At 33.2% G+C, this 27,792-nt stretch overlaps 1 protein-coding gene across 3 annotated transcripts in view; it reads left to right on the plus strand.

Annotated features, from left to right (window-relative positions):
* The window catches only part of LOC124369318 (proton-coupled amino acid transporter-like protein pathetic), a 131,493-nt gene that overhangs the window by 96,340 nt on the left and 7,361 nt on the right, over positions 1–27,792 (plus strand). For all 3 annotated transcript variants that reach the window (XM_046827272.1, XM_046827282.1, XM_046827290.1), the window contains exons 2-7: positions 1,216–1,301; positions 18,620–18,757; positions 20,348–20,498; positions 21,935–22,056; positions 26,692–26,776; positions 27,439–27,714. In XM_046827272.1, coding sequence (XP_046683228.1) covers positions 1,216–1,301; positions 18,620–18,757; positions 20,348–20,498; positions 21,935–22,056; positions 26,692–26,776; positions 27,439–27,714 — 858 coding nt within the window. The remainder of the gene's footprint in view (positions 1–1,215; positions 1,302–18,619; positions 18,758–20,347; positions 20,499–21,934; positions 22,057–26,691; positions 26,777–27,438; positions 27,715–27,792) is intronic.

Below are 27,792 nucleotides of genomic sequence, written 5' to 3' on the forward strand. Positions count from 1 at the left end.
TTCTTTAAATAATATGTTTTGTGAGAAAGCTTTTTCATCCAAAAATAATATGACTTTTAAAATCGAGATTCCAAAAGTTGAAGTTAAAGGAAAGTTCGTATTTTTTGGAATTAGCATAGATATTGCATCTGTTGAAGATATCCTGCATATGTTCTCAGAAATACGGAAAAATTTGTATAAAATATATTAAAGCTGACGTATTACGGACTCGTGCATCTCCAAAATGTATTGTGCTATTATATTATCTCTAAGTAGTAGGAATGCAGAATCTAAATGGAAAGACTCAGAGCACCAAGTATGCACATTCTATCCTCGATATACACGGACGTATCCGCCCCTTACGTGAGTATAGGCCGGGGCTTACATGACCACCATATTCCACGAGGTCTGTACACCCTGGGGGTCACGTGACTGCTGATAGGGATATGAATTACTTCTATATAGAAGGATAGATAGTTCCAGAAGCCAAAACGGTCTATTTTAATCGATAACTTTTAATGATTTTGTTTACACTGTTATTTACGAATATCGTTTACCTGGTCGAATACTGAATTTTGTGGCATTCTAAGTAATTTAAAAGAAATGTACTAGCGGATACAATCTATTTATATATATAAATTTTCAAAATGGAAATACCGAAAAATTTGTTTCAGCGGAAAGGGTTATTTAGTATGTGAATTGTTATTCTAAAAAAAATGTTTTCATCGGTAGTGAAAAATTTGTATAACACCTTTAATTGTATTGGTTACACATTGGTAATACTAATTTCTCCAACTGAGTGAATCATGAAAAATAAATCATTCATCAATAATTGTAGACGTGTAATAAAAGTCACGTGCATCTGTTTGAATTAAGATTATTGTTCAGGGGAACACTAGAGTTCGACCCCAAGGAGCGCACAGTGCGCACAGAACTCGGAGACCTCGTCCTCATTAACTGGACACGTTTTACTGACTCCGCCCTTGTTGCAGGGGAAGACTATTCGGCCTGTTATCACAGAGTTCGATCGCAAGAAGCGCACAGTGCGCACAGAACTCGGAGACCTCGTCCTTATTAACTGGATACGTTTTACTGACTCCGCTCCTTGTTGCAGGGGAAGACTATTCGGCCTGTTATCACAGAGTTCGATCGCAAGAAGCGCACAGTGCGCACAGAACTCGGAGACCTCGTCCTTATTAACTGGATACGTTTTACTAACTCCGCTCCTTGTTGCAGGGGAAGACTATTCGGCCTGTTATCACAGAGTTCGATCCCAAGAAGCGCACAGTGCGCACAGAACTCGGAGACCTCGTCCTCGTTAAGTGAGTATATTTTTATGTCTTCACTCCTACTGCTATTAAGATAAATATTGCTTGTGTTTATTTACAATGTATAGCGAAAATCTGTACCACAATATTATGCTAACAAAAAGGATCTAAAATAGACGAAAGGCGGGATTCCTCGCATTGTGAGTTGAAATAGAATTATCCTGTATAATAATTTCCCTTTCACTCCGACATTAACAGCGTTAGACGAAGAAAGGTATTCCCAAAAGCAAGGCCCTGAGAGTCGGTTCATTGACAGGGTCTGACTGGACTGGCGATCGTTCAGCTCGTCGCTCTATTATCACATCTCGTAAACTTAGCCTATATCGTGTAAGAAACAGTTTAAATATTGTTTTAGTTGTTGAAAGTTGTATTCATGAATTATTCAGTGCAACTGAAGATGAAAGATAAGATATTGCATCATCTAAAAATAAAATATATAAAAAATTTAATTAACTATTGGGTCTGGTCACTTCTCTGTGGTTGTTCGGTCAGTGCAGATCTTTTATTACCTGTATTCTTTAGTTCAGTTTTAATAATTAATTTTTGTTTTTGTTAAGTGCATGTCTTAGAGATAGATTTGACACAACATGGTTGTTGTGATTCGTGACTATACGTGTCACGACGCTCTGATACAAGATTTGTTTATTTTAGCCCAGATTGTAGTTATGAGTTAGGTTAGTTATCCACCTGATGAAGAGATCAGAATGTCCGAAAAAATCTTGTTTCTTTAGTAATTATTCCATCGTCATAAACATTTTGCTGTGTCTCAAAAGTTCTTTTTATGACATTTGAATCATTTCCAACAAAAACTTTCAATCAGTTTCTGAATTAAGTTTGGGAACTTCCAATACGAGTTCTAAAGGTTATTTCACACGGAGTAAGAAAACTACTTTTCTGCAAACTTTGTGGTATTCTTCCATAATAACAGTCAGTTTATAATAAAGGTAACTTGTCTGCAACCCCTACCCAACCCATTTTTTACCATACAAACCTATATATTTATTTTATATAAACACCGTATTGGATCACATGTCCAAAATAAGAAGTAACTAACAGATCTCTCATACGAGAGATATGTTTGCAACTCACAAGATGTATTACTCTATCTTAAAGGGTCGAACCATGTAGAACTCTAGAATCTACATACATTGCAGCGATCGGAAAACTAACTGACAACTTACTCGTATAGATTCGACCCGCAGAATTGAGGCTTGGTTGGTCATAAAACCTTAGAGTATCGTTTTCCAGATCTGCTAACAATAAGATGGAGAGCTCTATAAGCTTTCTACAAAATATGAATGCGGTCGTTACTCAGCCTGAACTACAAACGGGTTGAGCGTAATTTACTTTGAGATGGAAGCAGTTAAAGGAACTTACATATTGATGAACTTAAAACCCCTGAGTTCTACTAATTAGTTCGTTAATCGGTGTTGAGTTACATCTACAAATTGTTATAAGAAACTCATTATTCCTCACCTTTGCAATAACGAAATTTGGGATAATATTAACACTTGTCAGATACTGATCAGTCTCTATGTTTACTCTTCTATACGCGACAGGAAAACATGAGAACTATACAATAGTGAAGGATGAACGTTTAGTTGATTGTAATAGTCTTAAACGCAGGGCACATATTACTTAGTCCATTACAAGAGGCGTGTTGTAATTTAGGCTGTGATTTAATGAGCCGATAACCAAGATGTCTTAATTGAATAGGTCACCGCTTAACCTACATATTCAACAATATCAAGTCTTCCTTTCTTGTCTCTGTAGTCAATTTGATGATACCATCTCTGATGATAAAATCTGCCAAGGACATATTTAATTATTAATCATCTTATCAACAAATAACATAGGCTACACGAAGAAGTTTCGGAAGATTGTTACCTTGACACGGTCCAGAGTCAGCTGACCGATGTGATATGTTACGTCACATAAACAGCTGATCGTTTGTGTCGGCGCGGCGCAAGTTGTTTTTGAACAGGTTAGGTTATGTTGACGTGGGCGACAGCGCAGATAGCTGGTGTTGCTGGCTGCACGATGCAGCAGTAAGGCGAGTGAAGTGGACGGCCTTCATAACATCCACTTTACCACTTCCCTACTCCAGATATGATCGTAAAACTCGGCTCCTTCGTCCGAAGTAAACCATATCCTACTTATTACTACTTATTAAAGGAGGCTTATTCTGGTTTATTTTTATTTTAGCGTGCCAGTTTTTTCTATTAGATTTAAATTTAGATTGGACACCAAAATATAAAGAAAAATCCAACATTTCATTTTAGTTTTTTTTAGGGTCTATGACAAATGATGCGTAGAATTCAAAGAATACATTGATAGATTAGTTTTCTTATTTAAAATTATAAAACAGTGTCGTGACTGACGGAAAACGTACAACCCAAACTACTAGCCCTAGGAGGTACACATTTGAGGAAATATTTCTTGTGTATAAGAATGTAAAAGGAGAATTTTCTAATTCCATATTTTTTTCTTTCTTTTGATACAATTATCATTAATATCATAACATTGATAAATAAAAATAAATCTAGCTATGTACTGCATTAGTCAGTTTGTAAAATAAGAAAACTTAAAAGGTATACACACATTTTGTGTACATATAGGCTCTTGTAAAAATTATTTTAACAGCGGAAATAGTCACTCTCCAATAAACGGGCTATTTTGATCCACATTCAAGAAGTTTATCAATGACATGTTGCTAAAGTTACTGTCTAATAACGGCAAATTGTTTGTCTCGTCTTAGCAACAAATAGAAACAGTGTGTAAACTGTTAATGATCATTAAAACCAACTGGGGGTCTCTATACGTAGAATTATTTAGGAAACATATTATAGGCTACACCAATTATGCATCTGTGGAACCACAATCAAAAGGGTACTATGTAATAACACTTTATAATATGCACTAACACAGAAACATGTAACAGAAGCCATTATTTTGTCCGCAGACTCCTTGGTACATACAGAGATCTCTTTTTGTAACTTTACAGTTCCTTGTAAATATTTTGACATGATAACATTTCAAAATAAACTGTAAGATTCGTTTTGCGCAGATTTCCGGCAAGATGTTTTTCCCCACGGCCAGTTTTATGTAGCTTGTTTCCGTGTAAGCTGATCATTCTAGCTTACAGCCTGGTTATTCTAGCGATGCTATATGAAACATTTACCATACCTAAGAAACATGATTATTTGGATAAACTACTTCTAATCCACCTAATTTTCCCGTTTATAAAATATAATAATAATATCAATAAACCGATTTTAAAATTAAAATTTTATATGTACGAGTATTTGCGTCATTTGAACCTATTAGACTAAGGTTTAAAAATCTTTATATTTCTAAAACACTTTTGGATATTATGATTACATCTCTAAATAACTCCTAATAAATGAATTAGAATTGTAGATGAATATATATTATGCTTTTCGGTCCATTCCGCTCGATAGGCTACATTGTTTACGCTATTACATTCTTGAAATATTTCGATCTCGCTGTGGAGAACCGTCTTTAGTTGACAGCTAGCTGATAAACCACATTATTCCCTGTGGTCATTGATTCTTTAAACTTTGGGTTGCAAATATTTTGGAAATACCGATAAAGCTCACCTCCTCAACTTACCTGTATTATAACCAGATGATATTACTGACAATCTTATTCCAACACGGTTGGTTGAGATGGCTCCACAGTGAGACCAGAATATGTCAAGAATTTAATTGCGTAAGCAACGTTTCGAGCGGTGTCAACCGAAAAACTCATATGTTAATTATAATACCAACCGCGTAAGTTTAGAAACTAACATTGATAATGTATTATAATTTCTTCTTCGTATTGTAAAGAATCTTATATGTCAATATTGTCGAAAACGTATCATGTATTTTATTACGAAACATCATACCAGACCGCTTTGAATCTTAAACTGATCAATTACGTTCAGGAATTCTCCGTAAAATTATCTACGTGTTAGTACAGTAATTGCTTGTGGAATTGTTTTGATTTCTTCCAAATTTCCACCCACTGCTTGTTGATGGTGATTGGACATAAATTACCGAAACTATTAAACTATGATGTAACTCAGTGCTTGTTACTCAATCTGTGAAGTTTTCTTGTTGTGTAACTAATGGGCTACATTATATGTATGCTACAAAACGGTTTTTGGACAGTAATATATGCCAACTTATTCGTAGGCAGTTTCATTACTTCCAGCGAAGTCTGAACCTCTTCTTTCTTTCCAGAAATTTGCATTAAGCCCTGCCAAATATGAAGCAATACATCCCATAAAATGTTAGCTATATATGTAATTATTATAGATAAATTCGTCTATATATAAATCTGGCGAGAATTATATACTGAATATAACAAACTGTACATACTGTTATTACAAATTCTATTTATTAATCATTAATTTAAATCTATCTGAAAAGTGCATTTATATATAATACGATTGCTTAATGAGGTAATTGCGAAATCTGACATTTCTATTAAACCGTTTTGCATATTTTTATATTAACTTACGTGTTGAATGAAGCCAAACTGATGTCGACAAGGAAAGCATAGCATCGGAGCGCTTTTGCTTCTTTAGAGAGACGGAAACAAGTTCAAGGATAACAACATTTTATTTTTAAGGTAAATTCCAATTTTTTCAAAATATTTACGTCTACATTTGAAGTTTGTAAATTAGGCTACTCGCCATATTTTTAAGTTTTAAACACTTATTTTCAAATTCGTAAAAACAAGGTAGGCCTATATGATTGCCATTTATGTGTGTATGTTTCCCAGTTTTTTTATGGATACTTCATACCATACTGTACCATAGTTATATGCTATGCCAATAAAGTAATGTTAATAAACATTCCAAAAATCTCATAATAGTCCTAACCAATTATATTACGAACGAAATACGTAAAAACGTGTACATATAATAATTTGTAGCAATAATATTAATTTCTCATACTGTCTAATGTTATGAGTAAATATTGAGTGAGTATACATTACTCAAAATATGTGCATAGAATAATTAACTACAAATACGAAACGGATTGAATTGTCAATGCAACTTATTTTATATACATATTCATGTTCAAACTGCGAATAGAATTATTCCCTTGCAGCTGCATTACTATCCACTCAATGTTCGTGTAATCCAAATTTCGTAACTTTACTGTCGCCAACTTTCCAGAAAATATGTACCCTAATAATATGAATGCGCATTTGTCAGAAATACCCCTAAATTTAACTAATTTCTTTAATTGTGTTGGTCCAGAATTCTTAATCATCAAACAGTTGACTCATAAACATTGGCTTCATGACAATTTCTATTATCTAGGAGATCAAAAATAAAAAAAAGTCAAACAAAACATTTTACCCCAAACGAATAAATTTTAGCACACTTCCCTTAGTTCATTCAAATAGTGTATAAAACATTCTTCAAGATGCTTTGGCTGTGTAAGCCGTTTTGAGTTTAAGTTTGTGCTTTCACATCTTCAGGTACCTATATTTTAAAACGTAACCAGTAAAAAAGCTCTTTTATAGAATTTAAATGTTATTTTCTAACGTATCCTTGTGACGATTTGTGTGTTTCATAATGAATTAAAAAACTTACACAAACGATACGAATCTCAAAATATCTGCAGTTCTCTTTGTCTTGTTTTTCATTAGTTTTCTATTTATAAAATCAGGAAACCTAGAATCTCATATGGTGCATGTTTCGCTGGACGACCTTCAGTCAGTTGCTAGGATCATATTTCGGACTGACAATGCGGCGCGATCACAGTATCCTCTGCCATCGTGTTTTCCTCGTTGCCTTGCGGAGTAGTAGGTTACCTTTCAGACACTGTGAATCTTTATGATCACGGAAGTTATTTCCTTTTTCTTTCTGAACTAACTCAACTCAGTTGAAATTGTACAATTCATTCTTACCTCAGTAAAAATATTGATCAAGTTTAACGGAAGCCTCTAGGGTCCTAGCTGTATTTATATCCCACCCCCTTCTTTCACCACTATTCAGAAAGTTTTCTTACGCCAATTGCCAATTTAACCTACACTTTAAATTGAAGTAATACAACATTATTGTTTTAAAATAAAGTAGAGAAAATATTTCTTTCTTGAATAAAAAGATGAATAAGTATGTATAAAGTGTTCTTTAATATCCAATTAATATAGATTGAAATCCTCCGATAGATGACATTTTCTGCTCTGTCAGTAAGGCGGATGTCTAAATGATTTTATGCGTACGATTTTCACGAGATTTTTTTGGAAGGAAGTGACAATTTAACCATCAAAGTGACATTTCATAAGTCGAAATCCATTAATTAACCTACTTATATCAATAGCTTGGCGATTATCGATTTCACAGAGCCCCTATAAGGCTGTACCACGCCCTTGATTCGCGCCCTAAATTATTTCGCGATGAAGCTAAAATGTCTGCAAAACCGACAGTATCTGACAGGTTGTTATTATGCCAAATTGCTCTCGCATTTGCGAATAATGCCGGCCTTTCTATGCTTTGTGACGCGCTCATTTCGCAGGGTGACTTGCAGGCGGAGCGCTCTGGCGGGCAGCCGCTCAACTATAACAGCCACTGCTCACGTGATTGTGAAGGTCGTGGATCAAAGCTCAGCTGGGAGTTAGCTGCAGCCGTGCGTAATTGTTGTTGTGATTGGGAGAATCATTGATCAGCTGATTGCATTTTTGTTACAATGGCATCATTTCCTTCCGCCAGGGCCAAAACATGACTTTGTAAAGGACATTGATAGATTGTTAAAAACCTTAATATGGCTCAGTAGTTTTAAATAATAATAATTGTAAAAAAGGATCACCAACAGTTTCAAAATTGACAAATGTTAACAGAAATAAAGCGAGAAGTACAATAAACGTATTTTGCCGCTAGTTGTGTTACAATAGCATGCTAGTTTGGCAGAAAAATTATGTCATGAGATATTTATATACAATTTAATGTTCAATATTGATTTTGTAATGAATTGAGCAAAATTAAAAAAGCTAAAACAGGGATAACTTGTCTTATAAATAAAAATGAATCACTAAATGTGTTGCTAAGCGTTAATCTTGAGAACGGCTACACAAAGTTTGCCTATTCATTTTTTTTAATACATCTTTTGAAATACAAGGAAGGTTTTGATGAAGAGAAGGTCAGATTGCGTTATGTGCCCCCAACGCTTAAACTTTTTCAATGAACTTAAACCCTTATAAAACGATGTAGTTGAGTAACAGAACTAACGTTCCATTAATTAACAAGCATTTGCAAGTATTACGGTCGGTATTGTTGTCTCTGTTATCTTATCTTTCTCGGGAGTAAGAACTTTCAGTAAAATGTTTTGTGTTCATTTTGATGTGGGAATTAAATTATTACTCATTGATTATTGAGTTTTTTTCTTCATATACTAGCTTTTTCTTAGCTATTAACCAATTGTAATTCATTATAATCATCCGTAAATGAAAAATTAGTGAAAGTTAGAAAAAGTGTCCTGGAACATTTAATAATTCGAGGAAATAACTATAATATTTACGTAACGTAATCCAAATTTAACTTATACTAAGTCCTCCTCCGTAGACTAATAGTTATAGTCTCGGCTCTCTAACTGAGAGGTTCAAATCCCGGGGAGGTCCAATAATGTAATAATAATAAAAACCAATGCACTTCGAAGTCGGCATAGCTGACGCTGAGGCTTAAAATGAGATAATAAAAACTTATACTAAACAGCTGTTGACACTTTCAGTTGAGTGCTCACCAAAAAGGCAGAAAATTTTAGAACATATTAGTATAAAGTGCTTGATCAGTAGTATAATGCAGATTGCAAAGACGGTTTCTATTTAATTTTTACTTTAGATTGCATCATTGAGACTCAACCATCTAATGCATTGGAGATAATGTTTAAACGCTGTTATACAATCCAACTTAATGAACAAAGGTGTGAATATTTGCACACAAGGTACTCGAAACTGGTTGGATTCTTTAACATCGTGTACAGCATTTTACTGTAGGTTAAGAAAAACAAAGGGAAGATACACTATTCTCCTTGTACCGGAAGTAGAACACAATTGACGGAAGTAGCTGCTTTTTAAGCAGAGTAGGCTTTTTATGCCTACGTGTGCAAATATTCTCTTGATCGGGGTAAAAAGTTTAAGTCAATTCCACATCCACATGTGTATTTATTTATTTAATTTGTTTAGTCCAACAACATAAACTCAACCTTGAACCGTAAATAAATTAGACCGAGAATGAATTTAAACGTACTCTTTTTGACTACGATGACTTTTCAATCGTACGTTATATATTTTCTTCATCGGGAAAAAAAGACTATAACTATGGCACATGAAATATCTTAAACAGAAAATATATTAGAAGAGCTAAACGTAGACTCTTTTTGATCTATGTTGGTTTTTGTTAGTATATATTTTCATGGTAGCACTAGAAACATTGTAGATCGCAAATAAACGCTTTTAAATCTAATTTGGATTCCAAAACCCACATATGTGTTTATTATATGGGCCAGTGCCATAAATTAAGAATGGAAGTGAATTTTATCGATTGTGTCAAATTCTGTTGGACCGCAGTAATCTTTTCAGTCGTAGAAAAGTTACTTATTTTCTTTATTGGAACAAAAAAGGAAATTATCACAGAAAAAGAAAAATCTTAGACAGAAAGTAAATTAAAATAACCGTAAGTAGACTCTTTTTAATTAAAGTTGGGTTTAGTTGATATATTTTCTCGATCGAGACACAAGGCAAACTCGACTATGGAACTGGTAATACCCTAGACAGAAAGTGAATTTAAACAGACGGAAGTTAATACTTTTTGACCAAATTAGGTTGTTGAGACATATGTATACATATTTTCATACAACAAAACCTCAAAATAGAATCAGTCAAAATTTTAGGTAACTTTTGAATCTCTCAATCATGGAAACAAAAATAATATGTACATGATAATTCTACTTCTGTTTGAAATATCATAGGAATCAATATTAACATAAGTGTTTTCACTAAGAATGCTACGCCCTTAGATTTTGTAAATTGCGTGTGAAGCCACGGGTAACTGCTGGTTTTATATACAAATCAAAGTTTCAATTTTAAAATCAAGCACCTTTAAAGTTGTTAACTGTGATGGAATTAGGAAAAATTCACTCATTGTGATTGGACTATTCCGAAATTTCCTGTAAACTTTTACAAACTCTACATTTTTAAGACTTTACTGTTTGTTTGAATTAAATAATAACACTTATACAACAAATATCAAACCTTGGTATTAAACGAACTAATGAAGTCCTTGACGTGAAATCGGTTAAAATTTATCACGATTGACTATAATTTCATTGAGCTAGCGACAACGTTCTGTTCAGGGACACCTACCTGACTGGATTAATTATTCGGAATAATTGCTTACAGAACACTTCCTGTATTCGACAGAGTATAAATATTGTTTATAATTAATTGATTGTGTAATCGTTTGATTATCAGTAACCGAAACTATATATTTTCAGGAACGCACTCGGCTTAGTTTTTATGGGGTTCGAACCTAAAACTGTGTTATAGGCTAAGTAAAAACTAGTCTCAAATCTATAAATATTTCACTTCAGTAGCTTTTGTATTAGTCTTAATGTTAATGAATTGCTTAAAGCTGTGATCTCTTAATACTAATTATATACAATTCATACAAATTGTATAGATATTCCCATAAGAAACTTTATTTTAATATACATTATAAACCATTAGAGTTAAAATATTATCATATTTTTAACAATTCATTAACACTGAGACACCATCTAGTTTAATTAGAGACTCTAATATAAGTTTTTGAAGTGAAACGTTTGGATTTAGACGAGTTCTTATGTGTAACCACAGAGACAAAACTCTATCCTTTATATGTGGTATAACATAAATATTTTTTGTCCCATGTTAAAAAAAAGCGATGAGCGGCCGTCAGCTGACTTTTTTCGTTATTTTCCTTTTCTGTAACTGGGCTGTACTAAAAGTAAAAACAGGTACGTATTTATATAGTATGTAATTTATTTCAATTTCATTGTTTCTCCATCACTGCATATTATATAGTCTGTATTATTTGTTATTTTATAAATTTTGTATATTTATTTATACATCCATGTTTTTTTTTACTATACACACTATATTATACTTATTATACTATGCATAGTCTAGACTGCATCCGGTCACTAACGTATACCTACTTTGATCTAGAGCGTGAATTCTCACGTGGCTCTATTCTAAATGTTGGTCTACATGTATAATTGAAATTTGTGAATGAAACATTACGAGAGAAGGAAATAAACTATACAATAACATAGTTTAACCAGAACCAGCACAGCCGTACGGCGTACATGTCGATTTCAGTCCCATATAAGAACAATATTAAACCTCAACCACTTTTACGCACTTTTTTGTCGTAGACTTATGGAAGGTGACTCATTTTAAAGATATATGTATATGTATGTATATATATATATATATATATATATATATATATATATATATATATATATATATATATATGTATATATTAAATATACAGTGCTGGCCAAATTATTAGACTAAAGCACATTTTTTTGTTTTTTTTTCTCAATTTTTACAAAAAAACTATTTAGTTTCATGTTGGTATATGTTAAAGTATATACCCTCATTCGTGTGTTACTTTAGAATAGTATGAGCAGAAAATTTGGTAATTTTATGTTGGCGGGTGGCAACACCATAAAATTGGCATAATAATTATTATTATTGGTCTAATAATTTGGCCAGCACTGTATATATATATATATATATATATATATATATATATATATATATATATATATATATATATATATATATATTGGGGTTTTAGAAAAAATACTCAAACTTGTTTGCACTTTTTCTTGTAAATATTGAAAGAGTATACAGTTTCCAAGAAAAACAGAACCGCTTGTGGATGCGTATTTATCATATATTTAAAATGTGACAAAAACCGTTTACAGTGTGAAATAAAAATAGGTATAACGTTCTTATTACGGAGTAAAACTCCAGGTCATTTCCGTATCTACTATCCCAGTCATGGCCTTTAATAGATTATTACAGATAATTATAATAGATATAGGTACTCTAGATATAACTTACATAAATTTTCATTTGAACCTTTTCGTTATCATCCAGCAACAACAATAATTACTAGATAACATATATCACATATAAAAAATGTTTGATCAGAATTAAATGTCATGTAATGTCAACTGAGAGAAAACTAAACTTTTGGCCCCTTCTCCCTCTAGTGTTATCTGAGTTTAAAATTATTATTATTATTTAAGTATATAATTTACTTGTGATGCTGATGAACTTTAAATAAAACTAAAAAAAGGAAAGCCGGCTGCCCAGGCCAGTTGAAAGTGGTTTAATGTTTTCACACTTTGGTTGGCTATGAGGTGATTGTGTAAAATTGTGTGTTGTAAATTGTAGGTTGTTTTCTTTTTTCATACCTATTTACTAATATTATTATACTTATGTCCACTTTTAACTCATAACAGCTTAGTTTAGTCATACGGGCACAGTACCTACTTACTTAGCCTACACAGAGAATCGTCATTTGTCTATATCGATCTGGGCTGTGGCGGGTTAATATGAATGTCGTCAACAAAAGGTTTTACATTTGCCATTTCACACTTTATACCTGATCACTTATACGTCCTTTGATATTCTGTTGTGTCGATTTATTTGTGAATCGGCTAGTTAGAAGGTAGTGATATATATATATATATATATATATATATATATATATATATATATATATATATATATATATAGATATATATATATATATATACTGGGTGAGCTGGTGAAATGATTAATGCTTAGCGTAAAATATGTATAATATCAAAGCACATAACAAAACACTAACAACACATAAAACTAACATTTATTAAACGTGCTTTAAGAGTTCATGCAACTGATGAAAACTTCCAGCTCACGTAGCTTCTTCTGAACCATTTCAGATATTAAAAACTCAATTGCAAAAATGTTTTATTTTTTAGACTAGAATCTAAAAACAACATAAAATACAGGGTGTTCCATAAAAGATTATAAAGTTGGCCACCATATTGGAAAATGGCGGCCATCTTAAAAAATTTGAAAGTGTATTCCTGAGTGAAACTTTAAATTGAGCAACTTCCAAATTTAATGTATGGTGCTAAGTCGTGCAATTAAAAATTTAGCTATTGGATCACTTTAAAAAACTTACCCGGTATATATTGCTTAACTATCGTTAAGAGTTCTTTCAAATTCCTCTTCTGTCTGGATGTCTTTCTGCAGGACATCTCGAGAACAAATAAAGCTTATAGACTGTGCATGAAACATCTCCGAAGCCTGTTACGATATATGTGGTCTGGCATACCCCTATTTCATGTTCATAACATAAAGAATACAAATAAATAAAATAGGAAAAACTTAATAAATATATAAAATGTTTATTTTTAATTCAATTATAGGCTACGAACTTCTTACCCATACCAGTTGGCTTTTACAATGGATATAAATTAGATTCAGTTCAGTTCATAAACTGCCCGTTTTTGCCTACCCCATTATTCTGGTACGCATGTGAATACAAATTAGGAAGGTAACCTACTGAACACAACTTTACAAATCAGGAGATAGCTACCAAGATTGGTAAGGACTCACCAGAAAATTGCCTGGTTTCCCCCATTGCACAAATTAATCATTTACTACAATGAAAAGCTGTAGCGGAATCGTTTAAAGTAAGCACGTGTTCTGTAGGTCACGCCATCATAACAGTTAGTGGAGGGTGTATGGAGGTGGCATATCAAGGAAATCAGGTGTTGATATGTAACAGGCCAGCTACCAGCAAGACAAAAGCGCCAGTCAGTGAGACCGAAAGTCCGACCTTGGTGTAAGTGGAGGCTTGACCTTGCTCTCGGCGACCATTGTTGCATCTTTCTTCTTCTTCCTCTCCTTTCAAACAGATGATGCTGATGGCCATCGTTCCTTTCAGATTTTCCTGCCGATCGTTTTCATTCTTGAAAAACAACAATGCTTTCAATATATCACGTGAAAGACAGTTTTTTATTTAGATTTCTTATTCAGGACCGGGGCTATAAGGAAATTGGCAACAAAAGGGCAAATAAGGAATTTGTTAAAATACATATATATGTTTGACTTTCGTTTCAAAAAAATGTAGTGAAGTAAACAGACTGTAGGTGCGTATCGTAAACCTGCCTGGGCAATTTCTTATCTACTTTTTGACGTGACAACGTCTTAAATTAGGTTGCGGCTCGGAGTCACTCATGAAAAAGTGTAACGCCCGGTAACGTTACGATGCCCGTCCAGTGGGTCCGCCGCACGGGATCCGCACGGGATAAAGCAGATAACTGTGGGTCCGCCGCACGGGATAAAGCAGATAACTATGTTTATTCGTGAAAATGTGGAGTGCTTAGATTCGTCATTTACAACAACTACAACAATAAAGGTAAATAATTGTACACTGATATTTCATTATCGTAAACTATGATTGATTGATTAATTGATAGATTGACACAAAAGTTGAGAAACTGAGTTTATAGGTTATGTCATACTATTGACAAATGTTGATAGTGTTAAGTAAATTATTAGTTTAAATCACTCTGCAATCAATCGTAATTCAGTCGATTGAGAAGAAACAGCGCGTATTGCTAGTCAAACATTTAAAATAACAAATTATAACCTCTAACCTGTCATAACAGTGCGACCAAACAAACGAACTAAACCGACCAATCACCACGCGCGGAGTTAGAATTTAACTGTGTTTAGCAAGAATTTCAAATTCCAATTTTAGTAAATGTTTTATTCAACTTTACCATTTACAATAACAAATTTTAATTAATTTCAAATTATGTACAATGTTTTAGTAAACAAAATATATTTCTATAGTTAAAATTTGTGCAATTCTTATTTTCATTCAATTCCTTGTTCCTATTGTGCAATTTAATAATATTCATATCAATAAATATTCTACCGAGAAAAAGACGTTGTCACGTAAAATCTTCGCCCGTAAAACCGACTTTACAGGCAACCATAATTTTTTTTTAGGGGCGGACACTGAGTTTACAATCACGGCCAGGCACCCACAGTTCAACGGGATTCGGTGTACGAAGGGGGATTTTGACGAAGGGATGACAAGGGATTATACTTACATTGCAGTACTTGAACGTGTGTTCAGTAAGAGTAGTTCGAGATCTACCACAAATGAGTTGTAAGAGAATGTAACAATAATCTATTTATGTATATTTGTCAAAACGGTATAATTCTAAAACAGGATTGATTAATGTGTACCCTGAGGGTTTTTCATTTCGTTGAACTTAAGAAATGTAGTATTTCATTTAAATTAAAGTATTTTATTGAGTCTTTACTGCTTCTAACACTTTAATTGTTAATATAATCAGGTATGTAATGTATTATAATATATAAATAGCCTATGACATTGTAGAAGGTAATTTTAATTTAATTTTTGATGTTTTGTCTAAGTACCAATATTTAATGTATTTCGTCATCGTTTAGTTCAGCATTTTCAGTATTGTTTTGTAACTACACATGCAACATATTACGTATGAATCAAACATTTGTTTTATTACTCTTGACAGCTATTCTCATAAACAGTAAACTTCCCTTATAGTCTTTTTTTTAATTTACAGTTTTAAAGTTTGTATTATACCAAATTTGAATTAAAAATTAAAACTTTGATTTTTGCTGTGACTCAAATACTTTAAACCATAGAGTAATGTATTATATTGTTACATTATGTTATATGTAATTCTATGTTGTACATATACATATTACAAATTAGTGTGTTATTAAGAGCTGAACAGATAACAAATAAGAATTATATTAATACCGCATTTGAGTCCTAAAGTACAGAATTTTGTATACGTTCCTTTGTCACAAAATGCACGTGTATTTCTTCCTCCAACCTAGCCGGAAGGACTATTTTTTGTTTCTTATCAAAATTTTGTCTAGATCTATAAATTTATCATAGTTTATGAATTTGATTCCTTTATTTGCCAGGTGTTATGTAAACTATCTGCATCGACGACATTTAATTTCACTTATGCTGTTCGTCTTTTACAAAAGAATAATCAAAATTACTACTGATAAGACGTTCCTTGATATCGGATTTTAGTTCACCAATTGGGATTCTTGGGAAGGAACTGAAATTGCGAAAATTGGTGTATCAGTCCCTACCTGTTATAATCTACGGTGAATTGCAACTTTGCTTGATCTGCGACATATCGTTCCGCACCAATACAATAGACACAAAAATACCACTCCTCCCAGTGCGGTAGATAAGCGAGGTCCGGGAGATCCGGACCCACCCCAACACTCTAGAAAAATTTCAACTATTCTTTAAGTTCGTATTTAAAATATTTTAAATAAATGATTTGCCGTTGAATATTTTTTATAAATATCTCAGCTTTTTGCTATGATTTGTTGTTAATTATTCACTACAAAGTTGAGGGTGAAATAAGATTGTCCAAATTTGGTAGAACATGTTTTATCACAGCTTGTCGGAGAGATTGTGCGAAAAGTCGGCTATACTCAGAGACGGCCGTGTCTCTGTGTTGCGTAAGTCTACTCTGGTAGACGGCTCCGGAATAGAGTCTTGGACGATATGAGCTCTTTTGTAGGTCCATTTTTATTTAAGAAATGAATCAATTAGCTATTTTATAAATGTTTTGTGTGATTTTCCAACAAAATGACATGCATTGTTCTGATATGCAAGCCTTTAGCCTATGGAATTTTTTAGCAAGAAATTAACTTAATAAATACAGAATGGCTTACTGTAAATATTGGTGGTATTAATAACAGAGTGACGGAATCTTGTGGTTACTAAAATAAGAATAGTTAACCAATGTTTAATACTGAGCATTATTGAATGATATTTTTTGCATAACGTCACACTATCCTTCCCATCCCTGATCTGCCACTGTACCATTTCATTAAATCTTTACAAATGCAAACCATGTTCCAACTATTGGATTCATTAATGTTTATAACAACAATATTATGTCACTTTAAACTGTAACGATTAAAACGACACCAAAAAATTAATGTTATTACCACTCAAAGGCGAAAACTGTTATATTAGAAACAATTTTTTATTTTAGGTGTTAAATGTTGAATCTAAACAAAACTATCTTGTTGACCAAGTGCTAAAATTAGAGTGTGATCCGATTGCAGGTTTCTCAGAGAAAAACGTTGATACACGGTAAAAAATGTATATTCCAATTCCAACTTTGATAAAAACTATTAAAGCTCGAAATATAAGTTAACAATTTAACTGTTTACTGTCCAAGTTAACTGTTGAATTTGGAGGAATACGTTGGTATTGTCGACCTGTTCTCAAACACTGATAGAATCTATGTTTTTATGAGAATAAGGCTTCTGTTATTAATATAGTATAGTTTGTTCTAACAGAGTTATTAAAAATACATTTTTAAATTGAAATTAAGAGTGAAATTTAAATGTTATTACTGACAAACACAGTTTAGAATAGTCTATTATGAACAATGTTTTTACCACACTATTGCGCATAATAGGCTAGAAGTATTTTCTTTAATTCAAAAATGTCACTAATTTTCTTGTCTATTTTAATGTTATCTAGACTATATTCATGAAAGCCAATTACCATTGGCTGATTCATCACGAAATCTCCAAAACTACAGAATGGAATTACATGGAACTTGTCTACATATTTGTTTTACCTCTTAAGTGCTTGCTTAGAAACTTTTAGCTTTATGAGGTTGAAAATTAGTCTAATCTTGGAAATCTATGATAACCCATGATATTTTTAACGAAAACTTTTACCTCATTCGGAATAGAGAAAACATTAAAATTACCAATTTGGCCCCACATGGATTATATAGATACAGTCTACGAGTTTTTTTTCGTGTTTCATGACAATCACGAGAACTCATGAAAACCTTTATAATATTCACGTATCAACTCATCTCAAAATCTGAAGCTTGAAATACCAAAAATAGTTTAAACTTGGGTATTAGGCCCACTTTTTCATTTGAATAAACTATTCAAACATTTCATAAACTGGTGGTGGAAATGTACAAATAACCGTGATTCTGTCAAAACTACAATTTCCATCCCATTAAGAAGCGTCAAAATATCACGCTCGATTCAATAGTTAAATAATCCAAAATCAAGGATTTAAATCAGCTCATCACTATTTTTTCTAACTAAAGTTACAAATAAAATAGGTTTTGATTAGATTTGTCATCAGAATTGATAGACACTGATTTGTGCAGATACAAATGTTCGTCAAACCACGTGCCAGTGACCATGACCAATGGGTCCACTCTTCCTCTCATGGACGCTGTAAGCAAAGATGCAGAGTTGGGAGGATACAATCCCTTCGAGCACAGGCGACTGTCTCACCCTACCACGTGAGTATCACCTACTCCTCTAATTGTCATCTCACATTGTAAATAGAAATATCAATAGCTCATCTCTCATAAAGAAGAATGATTAGCTACTGATGAGTTTTAACCTTCCTTTATCATACGTTGGAGGCAGTCCTAGAGCACTATGTGTTGGTATCGTGCTCTCTCTCCTTGTCATCATCATAGTGCATGAAAGACTACCCTCCCTCCCCTGTCATTTCTCATTCCTCACCTCACAACATGAATTTCATTCTCTTCTCTGATTGTCCTTTCTTTTTATATACAGGAGACAGGGTGTTGTTATTCTTTAGGGTGATGTAATCGACCTTGGGTTTGGAAAGACTTCAAGATAACTTCCCTCAATACAAAAAAAGTAGTAAAGACATTTTTGATCACTTACGATCAATTTATTACAGGCATTAAAAGTAGACAATTTAAGTAATTCAATAATTAGGCCCTAACAAAACCAGCAGAAGATAATGTGAAATGTTTGCAGTATGTATGTGAGGTATAGTTTCAGACATTGACATTTTTTTAATTTGTTTGTCTAAAGAAAATTATACTTTTCAGTGAAATATGACTTAAGAAAATTACATGTTTTATATGTTTATTTTTTATATATAAAAAATCATGTCACTCCTTGAAGCTGTAAATACATACCGTCACATACAGTAAAAATTTCATAATTTATCTTCAGCCATGTTTATTTTTTAATTTAAAGTGAACTGATAAGAAAACTTTCTACTTTTTTGTATTCAAGGAAGTTATCTTGAAGGGGTATGATTTTAAAATAAACATTTTTCAGCCCAAATTCTATTTATTGCACCACCTGAAAAAAAGTCAGTGACTAAAGACAGTTCTGTTAAAAGGTTGCAATACTATATAACCAGATTTAAAATATCACAAGTAAAAAGTGCAGGTTAATCTGAATAGTTTATCTCAACTTATCTACGAGTATGTATGGAATTTATACTGGAACTTTAATGATGATATATACCAAAATTTCCCACTAATTCCATTCTTTTATAAATTTACTTACTTTGTTTGCATGAATAGCCCTTTTAAACTCCCAAAGATACTGTAAGGTACATTATACAATACATTTATTTACAATATATTTACTCCTTCAGTTTGTTGTTATGAGAAGTGATGTAATGTATGTTATGATATTGTTGGTATAAAAATTTGATATTTAAAAATTTGTTACTAATATTTTATGTTGTATTTTCTGATTTAATAAAAATATTACAAATATGTGTGGTTTATACATGTTTTTAACATAAATTACAACAAAAAACAATAAAACAATTTAAACTTCTAAGTGCATTTTCACAAATTAAAAACACTAACCTCCATATGAAGGAACAAACTAGTAAATCAGCTACTGTATAAGGTGTTTCAGTTTGATCAATCATAGCCAATCAGTTATCATTATGTAAAAAATTCAGTGTATTTTAATCTTTACAGATTAGAGAAACAAAACTTTTGTATTTTAGTGCAATTTTTTGAATGTATTCACAATTGTAGACTTAGATTTAAGAAAATAAAAGGTACACAAAATTTAAAACTGTAAGAGATAATTCTGATTAACAGGGACACTGAGACTCTGATACATCTACTGAAGGGTAGTCTTGGTACTGGTATACTTGCAATGCCAACAGCTTTCAAGAATGCTGGACTCTTCTTTGGACTGTTTGCTACCTTCCTTATTGGCGTCGTTTGTACATACTGTATACACATTCTGGTGAGTTGCAAGTACATACATGCTGCTTAACAAAAAATTTTAATTTTATTGTGATAGGATATTTTAGATTTTTTTCTAATAATTTGAATCACGTTTAAAATCTAAAAGAAATTGTATAGGCTCTACTCACTGTTTAAGAGATAAATTGAAATACTATTTTCACTCATAACAATTTCTGTGAAGCATGTGATCACACACTTTGCACATTTATAGTTTGCACTAATGTCTGCGTCTCTGTCAGAATTCCAAACGTTGAGGAAACCAATTATTGGATCATATGAGACTCGCAATATAACGCAAATCATCTGGATAATACTCTTAATTATAGAACAGTTAAATGAAGCCAAGTATATTCAAAATTAGTATTATTGGAAGAAATCACTTAATATAACTGCTGTTGAAGGCAGAAATATTTTAGATTCCTCAAAGTAGCATCATCCAAAATTGTTATCTGACACTATGATAATTTCAAGAATTCAAATCTGGTCATATGATTTGCAGACCCTTCTGTTTTTTCACCAAGGCCAATATATGTTTCCAATCCTTACTTGTAGCAGATGTTCCCAAACAGGCCTTTCGTCAGATACTCACATTAGGAGAAATCTTCCTCTCTGCACTCATCAAACCTCTCAACTTAAGGCCTATAAGTTTGAGTTTTGCAAGATTAGCGTTAACAAGACTCTCGTTTTCATAACAGATATTTCCAATCAACTCTTATGTCACAATTTTTATTTAGAATCATTTCTTTCCCTATTGTTATACTAAAAATTATTTGATTTAATACCACACTTGGATAAGTTTTATTCATTTAAACTCTTAATAAAATACAATATGTTATTTTAAAATTTAATCATTTAATGTTTTGGTTTTAAACTCATTTATGGTGTCTTTATATCCTTTTCTTGCATATAAAATGTTGTGTAAATCCATTAAGTACTTCTTTGATAGTTTGTTCAAACATTTTATCATTATAATTTGAAGCTTACAGTGACAAATGCATGAATGCCAATAAATCTTACAATGGTTAGAACAAACCTACTTACCAGATGTTTGTTGTATAGAAATATATTTTATATGTTCACTACCATACTGTATAACAAATTTCTGAAGATGAACTGTGACCTGTTTTTCCAAAGTAGCGAAATGTGGAACATATCACTCAGTACAATAAATATTGTATATTTTAATGCTGCACTTAGGTAATATAAACTACTTTTCAATTAGACGTTTAGGATTGTGTAAAAATTTAACTCTCAATTAAGCTCTATCTATTTGTATTTCCCATACATTTCTTTTGTATTCTCATAACCAAATTTGAGTGTTGTGCAAGTCACACAAAAAAAGAGTTAATAAAACATTAAAGAAATTTAGTGGTCAAATAAAATAATATTTAATATGTACTCTACGAGTGTGAGTATTAAGATTTTGTTTTGCAGGTAAAATGTGCCCACAAGCTATGTCGACGAATGAAAGTCCCGTCCCTTGGGTTCGCTGATGTAGCAGAAGTCGCCTTCCTCGCTGGTCCCCCCAGCATTCAAAAGTTTGCGTCTCTGGCAAGGTGAAATAAAATAATATCCTTTTTGTTCTTATTCATTTTAGTATCATAATGATAAACAAAGAGGGATCTTAAGACTTTTGTGTTAGAAGCTACATAATGTATTTGCAATCACATTTTAGAAATTTTTACATTAGCATGTATTTATAATGATGTATAGTAGAGTCTCAATTATCTGACCTTCCGAGATATCCGATATTCCAGGACAATATGTCATGTAACATGATTTTACCCAATGTGTCGTGCGAGGCCCTTTCGTAACACCTGACTGTGTGCAGCAGATTCCCGTGCTAGTCAGCCCCTTTGTTTTACCCGACTGTACGCATTATAATTGCGCGCCAGATGACAGGTTGGTAACATCACTTTCTCTTTGTTTTGGTGTGCTGCAGTCTTCTAGTGCTCACAAAGCTCTTTTTATGAGAGGTCGTCTTGTGCATTGTTTCCTTATTTCCTTGTTTTGATTTTGTCATGTCTAATAGTTGTAGCGATGGCTTCAAAACATAAAAAGGTGGTTGTGTCAGTGGAAGAAAAACTGAAAGCCCTGAAGAGATTAGACAATGGTGAAACTTTATTACAAGTAGTCTAAGATTGTAACGAGGTTAAACCAACAGAAGGAGGTTGGAAGAGGAATCGAAATGACAATGAAAAATGGAGTTCTTAGCAAGTCACGACAAGTAAGTGGGAAAAAGTAAGCGAAGCTTTGTTCCTGTGGTTTACTCAAAATAGAGATAAAGGTATACCATTATCAAGATCAATCTTACAACAGAAAGCTTTAAAGTTTCATAATGAACTTACCGAAGGTGAACCTGATTTCACAGCTATTGTAGGTTGCATCGATAGACGGAAGAAAATATACAGAATTATGCTGCTTAATATCTGGAACGAGAAGTTTTCAGCAAACTGTGAAGTTGTTTAATCATTCAGCGACAAACTTTATACGCTATTGATAAAATATTCAACTATTATGAGACTGGTCTCAATTACAAATTGTTACTGGCAAAAAATTAGCGTCGAAGGCCGAAACGGCAGTGTCAGGTTACATACGTAGCAAAGAAAGAGTGACAATTCTTGCATGCAGTAATGCCATGTTAAATATGAAAATGAAACTGGCTATGAAAAACATGTCAAAAAATCCAAGAGCGTTTAATAGTTTCCAAAATTCTTTACCAGTGAAATATTACAAAAAAATGCTTGGTTGAACTCATAAATTTTTAAAGAATGGTTTTTTAAAGAATTTGTGCCACAAACTGTACAGTTTTTGAAATCCAAAAATTTGCCACAGAAAACAATATTGCTGCTTGACAAAAGTACGTGCTATCCTGACAAACTTAAAGATAAGGAAATAACGACCTTGTTTTTTCCTCCAAATAGTACTTCCTTATGACAGCTTATGGATCAGGGAACCTTAGAGGCAATGAAGAAGAAGTTTCGAAGAAACCTGCTTTCTTCTCTAATTGATGCTATGGAGAAATTGAACAAATTGCGCGATCTTAATTTGAAACATGTGGCTTACTACGTTGTCCAATCATGGGAGAATTTTGGAGCAACCATAATTGCTAAATTTAAAAAAGTTTTGCTCCAAAAAATGAAGATTCTCCATGTGGTGAAAATGTATAGGAGGAAATCAAACCGGACAACACTAGTCTACTTCCATTGTCACAGCAAATTGTGGGGTTGTGCACACGTAACAGAAGAGGACGTGAATGAGTGTTTTGCCCAAGATGAACAATATGAAGTGACAGGCTGAAGAAATAGTGTACATGGCAAACGGAAAAGGAGAAGAAGACGATGAAGAGGATATGGTGTTGGATGAAAGTGCACAGAAAGTTTCACACAGCAAAGGATACAAAGCTTTAGAAATGGCATTAAAGTACGCAGAGCAGCTTGAGGAAACATCGTTTACCGAGATTTTACTTCTGAAGACTGCAAAATTTGGGGGCCAGAAAATGACACACAGTGGGAAAACAAAAGACAATCACAAATTTTCTTACCCAACCTTAATTCGTAGTTCACTGCACTTTATTTGAATATCTACTAGGGCGGTTTCATAAATCTGGTAAATTTGTATGAGAGAGCGGGAAATCTTTGGAACCTGCACTGTTGTTGGTAAGTCTAATATTTCCATGAATATTACAGCAAGTTTTGAATGGCTGCTGTTATTAGTTGATTGTTGGCAGCCAGCTGAAGTGGTAACTGCTTAGTTTGTTCCTTAGGATGGAGAAAAAACTAATTTTGTGCGGTCATTAAACATTTTTAATTGAAGGGTTGGACAGCTGCACAGATCAATGAGTTGGATGAAGTCCATGTGGGTTCTGTACCAACATTGAGGACGATTTATTTTTGGATCAATGAGTTTAAAAGTGGTCGGAGAAGCATGGAAGATGAAGCATGCTACAATCGGCCTGTTGAAGTCACCACACAGGAAACCATCGATATGGTGCATGATATGGTAATCGAAGATTAAAAGTTTATGAGATAACTAACAATGTAGGCATCCCAACTGAACGATTGCATTGCATCCTCCATGAAAAACTGACCATGAAGAAGTTCTGTGTGTGATAGATGCCGTGCCTTCTCAATTTCAACCAAAAACGGAAACAAAAGAACATTTCTTTCAGAATATCACACTTTACAGACTCAATACACAGGACTTTTTGTGCAGATTCATAACTGTGGATAAAACTTAGATTCACACTTATACTCCAGAGACCATACAACGGTCCAAACAATGGGCAAAGAGTGAAGAGAGTGCATCAAAGAAGGCGAAGACTGTTTTGTCAGCTGGAAAGGTGATGGTGGTCTTTTGGAATTCACAGGGTATATTTCGGATAGATTATTTGGAATAAGGCAGGTCCATAACTGAGCCCTATAATGCTCTCTTCTGGATTATTTAAAACAGGAACTCATTGAGAAACATCCAAGATTGGCATGAAGAAACTGCTGTTTAACCAGGACAATGCTTCAGCCCACATAGCAGGTATCGCAATGGCAAAAGTGCTCGACTTAGGATTCCAATTGGTTCCTTACACCCTATTCACCAGACTTGGCTCCAAGTGACTTCTCATTCCCTAACTTGAAAATTTGGCATGGTGGGAAGAAACTTTCATTGAATGAGGAAGTGTCCACCGCTGTGACACACTATTTTGGAGAGTTTGACAAAGCCTACTTTGCTGATGGGTTGGACAAATTGGGTACTTGCTAGGTTACGTAGGTCAGGCAGTGTGTGGGAACGACAGACTCAGAATCGGACATGTCTGCAGACGTGTCCACGGATTGTTTGGATTGTGTATGGGGGCCTTTACATAATTTCAACATCGTTTTTGTATTGTTTTTGTTATCTGACCTTGCCTGTTTAGGTCGGATAATCGAGACTCTACTGCATTATTCTTCGACGACCCTTATATTTGCCCTTATAGTTGTTTTATAATATTTTTAATGCGTTTAATGGTAATTTTAAATCCAGTTGTTCCTGCCTCATATCTCTCAAAAGTAAATGTACATAGCCTTAACCACACTGTGCTTAAAATAGCATTCCAAATTCACGTCCTAACACTGATACAAGCTGTAGTTTGAAATTTCCTGAAAAGGTGTCTCAAAGTACTTCTTTATGACTCTGAAATTCTACTCAGAGGTAATACTGATTAATTTGTTTGTCCGAATATTTCTTTTATTTTGTATTATTCACATCCTTTGTAAAGTTTATGGAAACCAAATTTGGTAAAAGTCATCTTTAAGACTTAATGGGCATTAATTAGCCTTTCCTATATCACATAAGATGAGTGTTAACTTTAGAACTAACTGTCAAAATCATCATTACAGATCAGAGTCAGAACTTAATCCATATGTATGTTCAAAAAACTGTAAAGTCAGTTCCGTCAAGAAGGATGTAATCCATAACAACTGCTGCTAGCATTGTTAATTTCTGTTCCCTGTGGCCAGTACAGACTAATTACATTAGTTTTTGAATGATTTGTACCGAAGCTCATGGCTTTAATATCTAAAGTGTCAGAATTTAACTGAAGAGAATGTTACGTTGATTTTTTTATCTTCGTTGCTCTGAAGCATTTGTATTGTTAAGATATTGAATGCATTACTGAATTTAATATTTTTACTCATACAGTGTAAACAAGAGTTTCAGGGATAAATCTCTGGGATAAATTATGGGTAATTTTAATTTTGTTAGAGAGGGTATTTGAAATTACCACATATTAGTTCAGCCCATGAAGGTATGAAGGGAACCATTGCTTTCCACTAGTGGGAAAAAAAATCTTCAAAGTCCTTCAAAAAACAACCTATCCAAAAATTTTGCTGAAAGTAAAAGAAATTGCAGAAATTTGTTGTCCATTAAAAAATCTTCATTTTTAAGCAATGGAAAATCAGTTTGGGTGTTTTCAAAAGAGATAGGTAGGCCTAAATGGTTTTTATGAATAATAAGATTAACACTCTTTCTTAGTATGTACTATAATGGATAATTTATCAATTTAGGAAGTGGCATCAGTATATGTATTAAGCAGTTCTGCTCTAGCATTCTGTTGGTCACAAATCCTTTTTGTTCATGCTTACATTAATGTTGTTTCACATCATATTATTGTTGTATTAAGTCAAAACTTATCATAGTCAATATCATAATGATTACAGGTTTCTGGTGAATGCATTCCTGGTGATAGACCTACTGGGTTGCTGCTGTGTCTACATTGTGTTTGTGGCCAAAAATACCAAACAGGTAAAAAAAAAACATGTTACTTAATCTGTTTTTTTTTCTTAACTAACATTTTTAATGATTTGGTAATACAACAGGCATAATGTAGTCTACATTTTATACTCATACATCCTTATTCTTAAGATATCGTTATATTTTACCACCAAAAATTATATTGATTTCATATGTAAATTTGAGATTTCCTAGCTAAAAAAAAGATCTAAGCTGTAAGGATCAATGTTGTCATTCTCAGTAAACTTGCAGCAGAGTAAACTAAATCCCTTGGTTATTGGCTGCATAGACATACGCAGAAACAAAGGTAGGAGTGTGCAAGCCAAGCCGTTCAGGTTTTAACATATTTTTAAAACATAAAAGATGATTGATAAAAAACAATATAATACCATTACAGTGTGGTAAAGAACTGGTCATTCACACACCCTAACTGTCTAATTTTATTTTTCATCACAATTTTATAACAATTATTAACTATTTTCTCATATCTAGCAGGAAGAGGGCAGCTGACCTAAGCGGGCCAGCACTCACGATAAACTGTAGATCTCTTAGTGTTCCTTGTCACTAGCCTATTGATTAATGGTTTCTATCATCAATTTTAGATAGTAACAAGCCAACACATTTACTTATTCTTCTCTTTACCACTTTATGTCTAAAGCAAACTTTTATTTTAGGTAATAGATGAGAATTTGGACACTGACATTGATTTGCGGCTATACATGTTGGCACTACTGCCTCTACTTATCGCCATGAATCTCATCCGCAACCTGAAGTACCTGGCTCCGTTCTCCATGGTAGCCAATGTTCTCATTGGCACGGGCATGGGTATCACATTCTACTTCATCTTCCAAGATCTGCCTTCCGTGGACACTCGGCCCAACTTCTCTTCTCTCCACCAGTTGCCCATTTTCTTCGGCACAGCCATCTTTGCTCTTGAGGGTATTGGGGTGGTGAGTGTCAACACAAAGTAGCAGGTTTAACTCTGCCTGGAATGACCCTTTAATATTCAAACTTGCACTATCTAACTT

This window comes from Homalodisca vitripennis, chromosome 1 (assembly GCF_021130785.1).
Source record: "Homalodisca vitripennis isolate AUS2020 chromosome 1, UT_GWSS_2.1, whole genome shotgun sequence".
NCBI lineage: Eukaryota > Metazoa > Arthropoda > Insecta > Hemiptera > Cicadellidae > Homalodisca > Homalodisca vitripennis.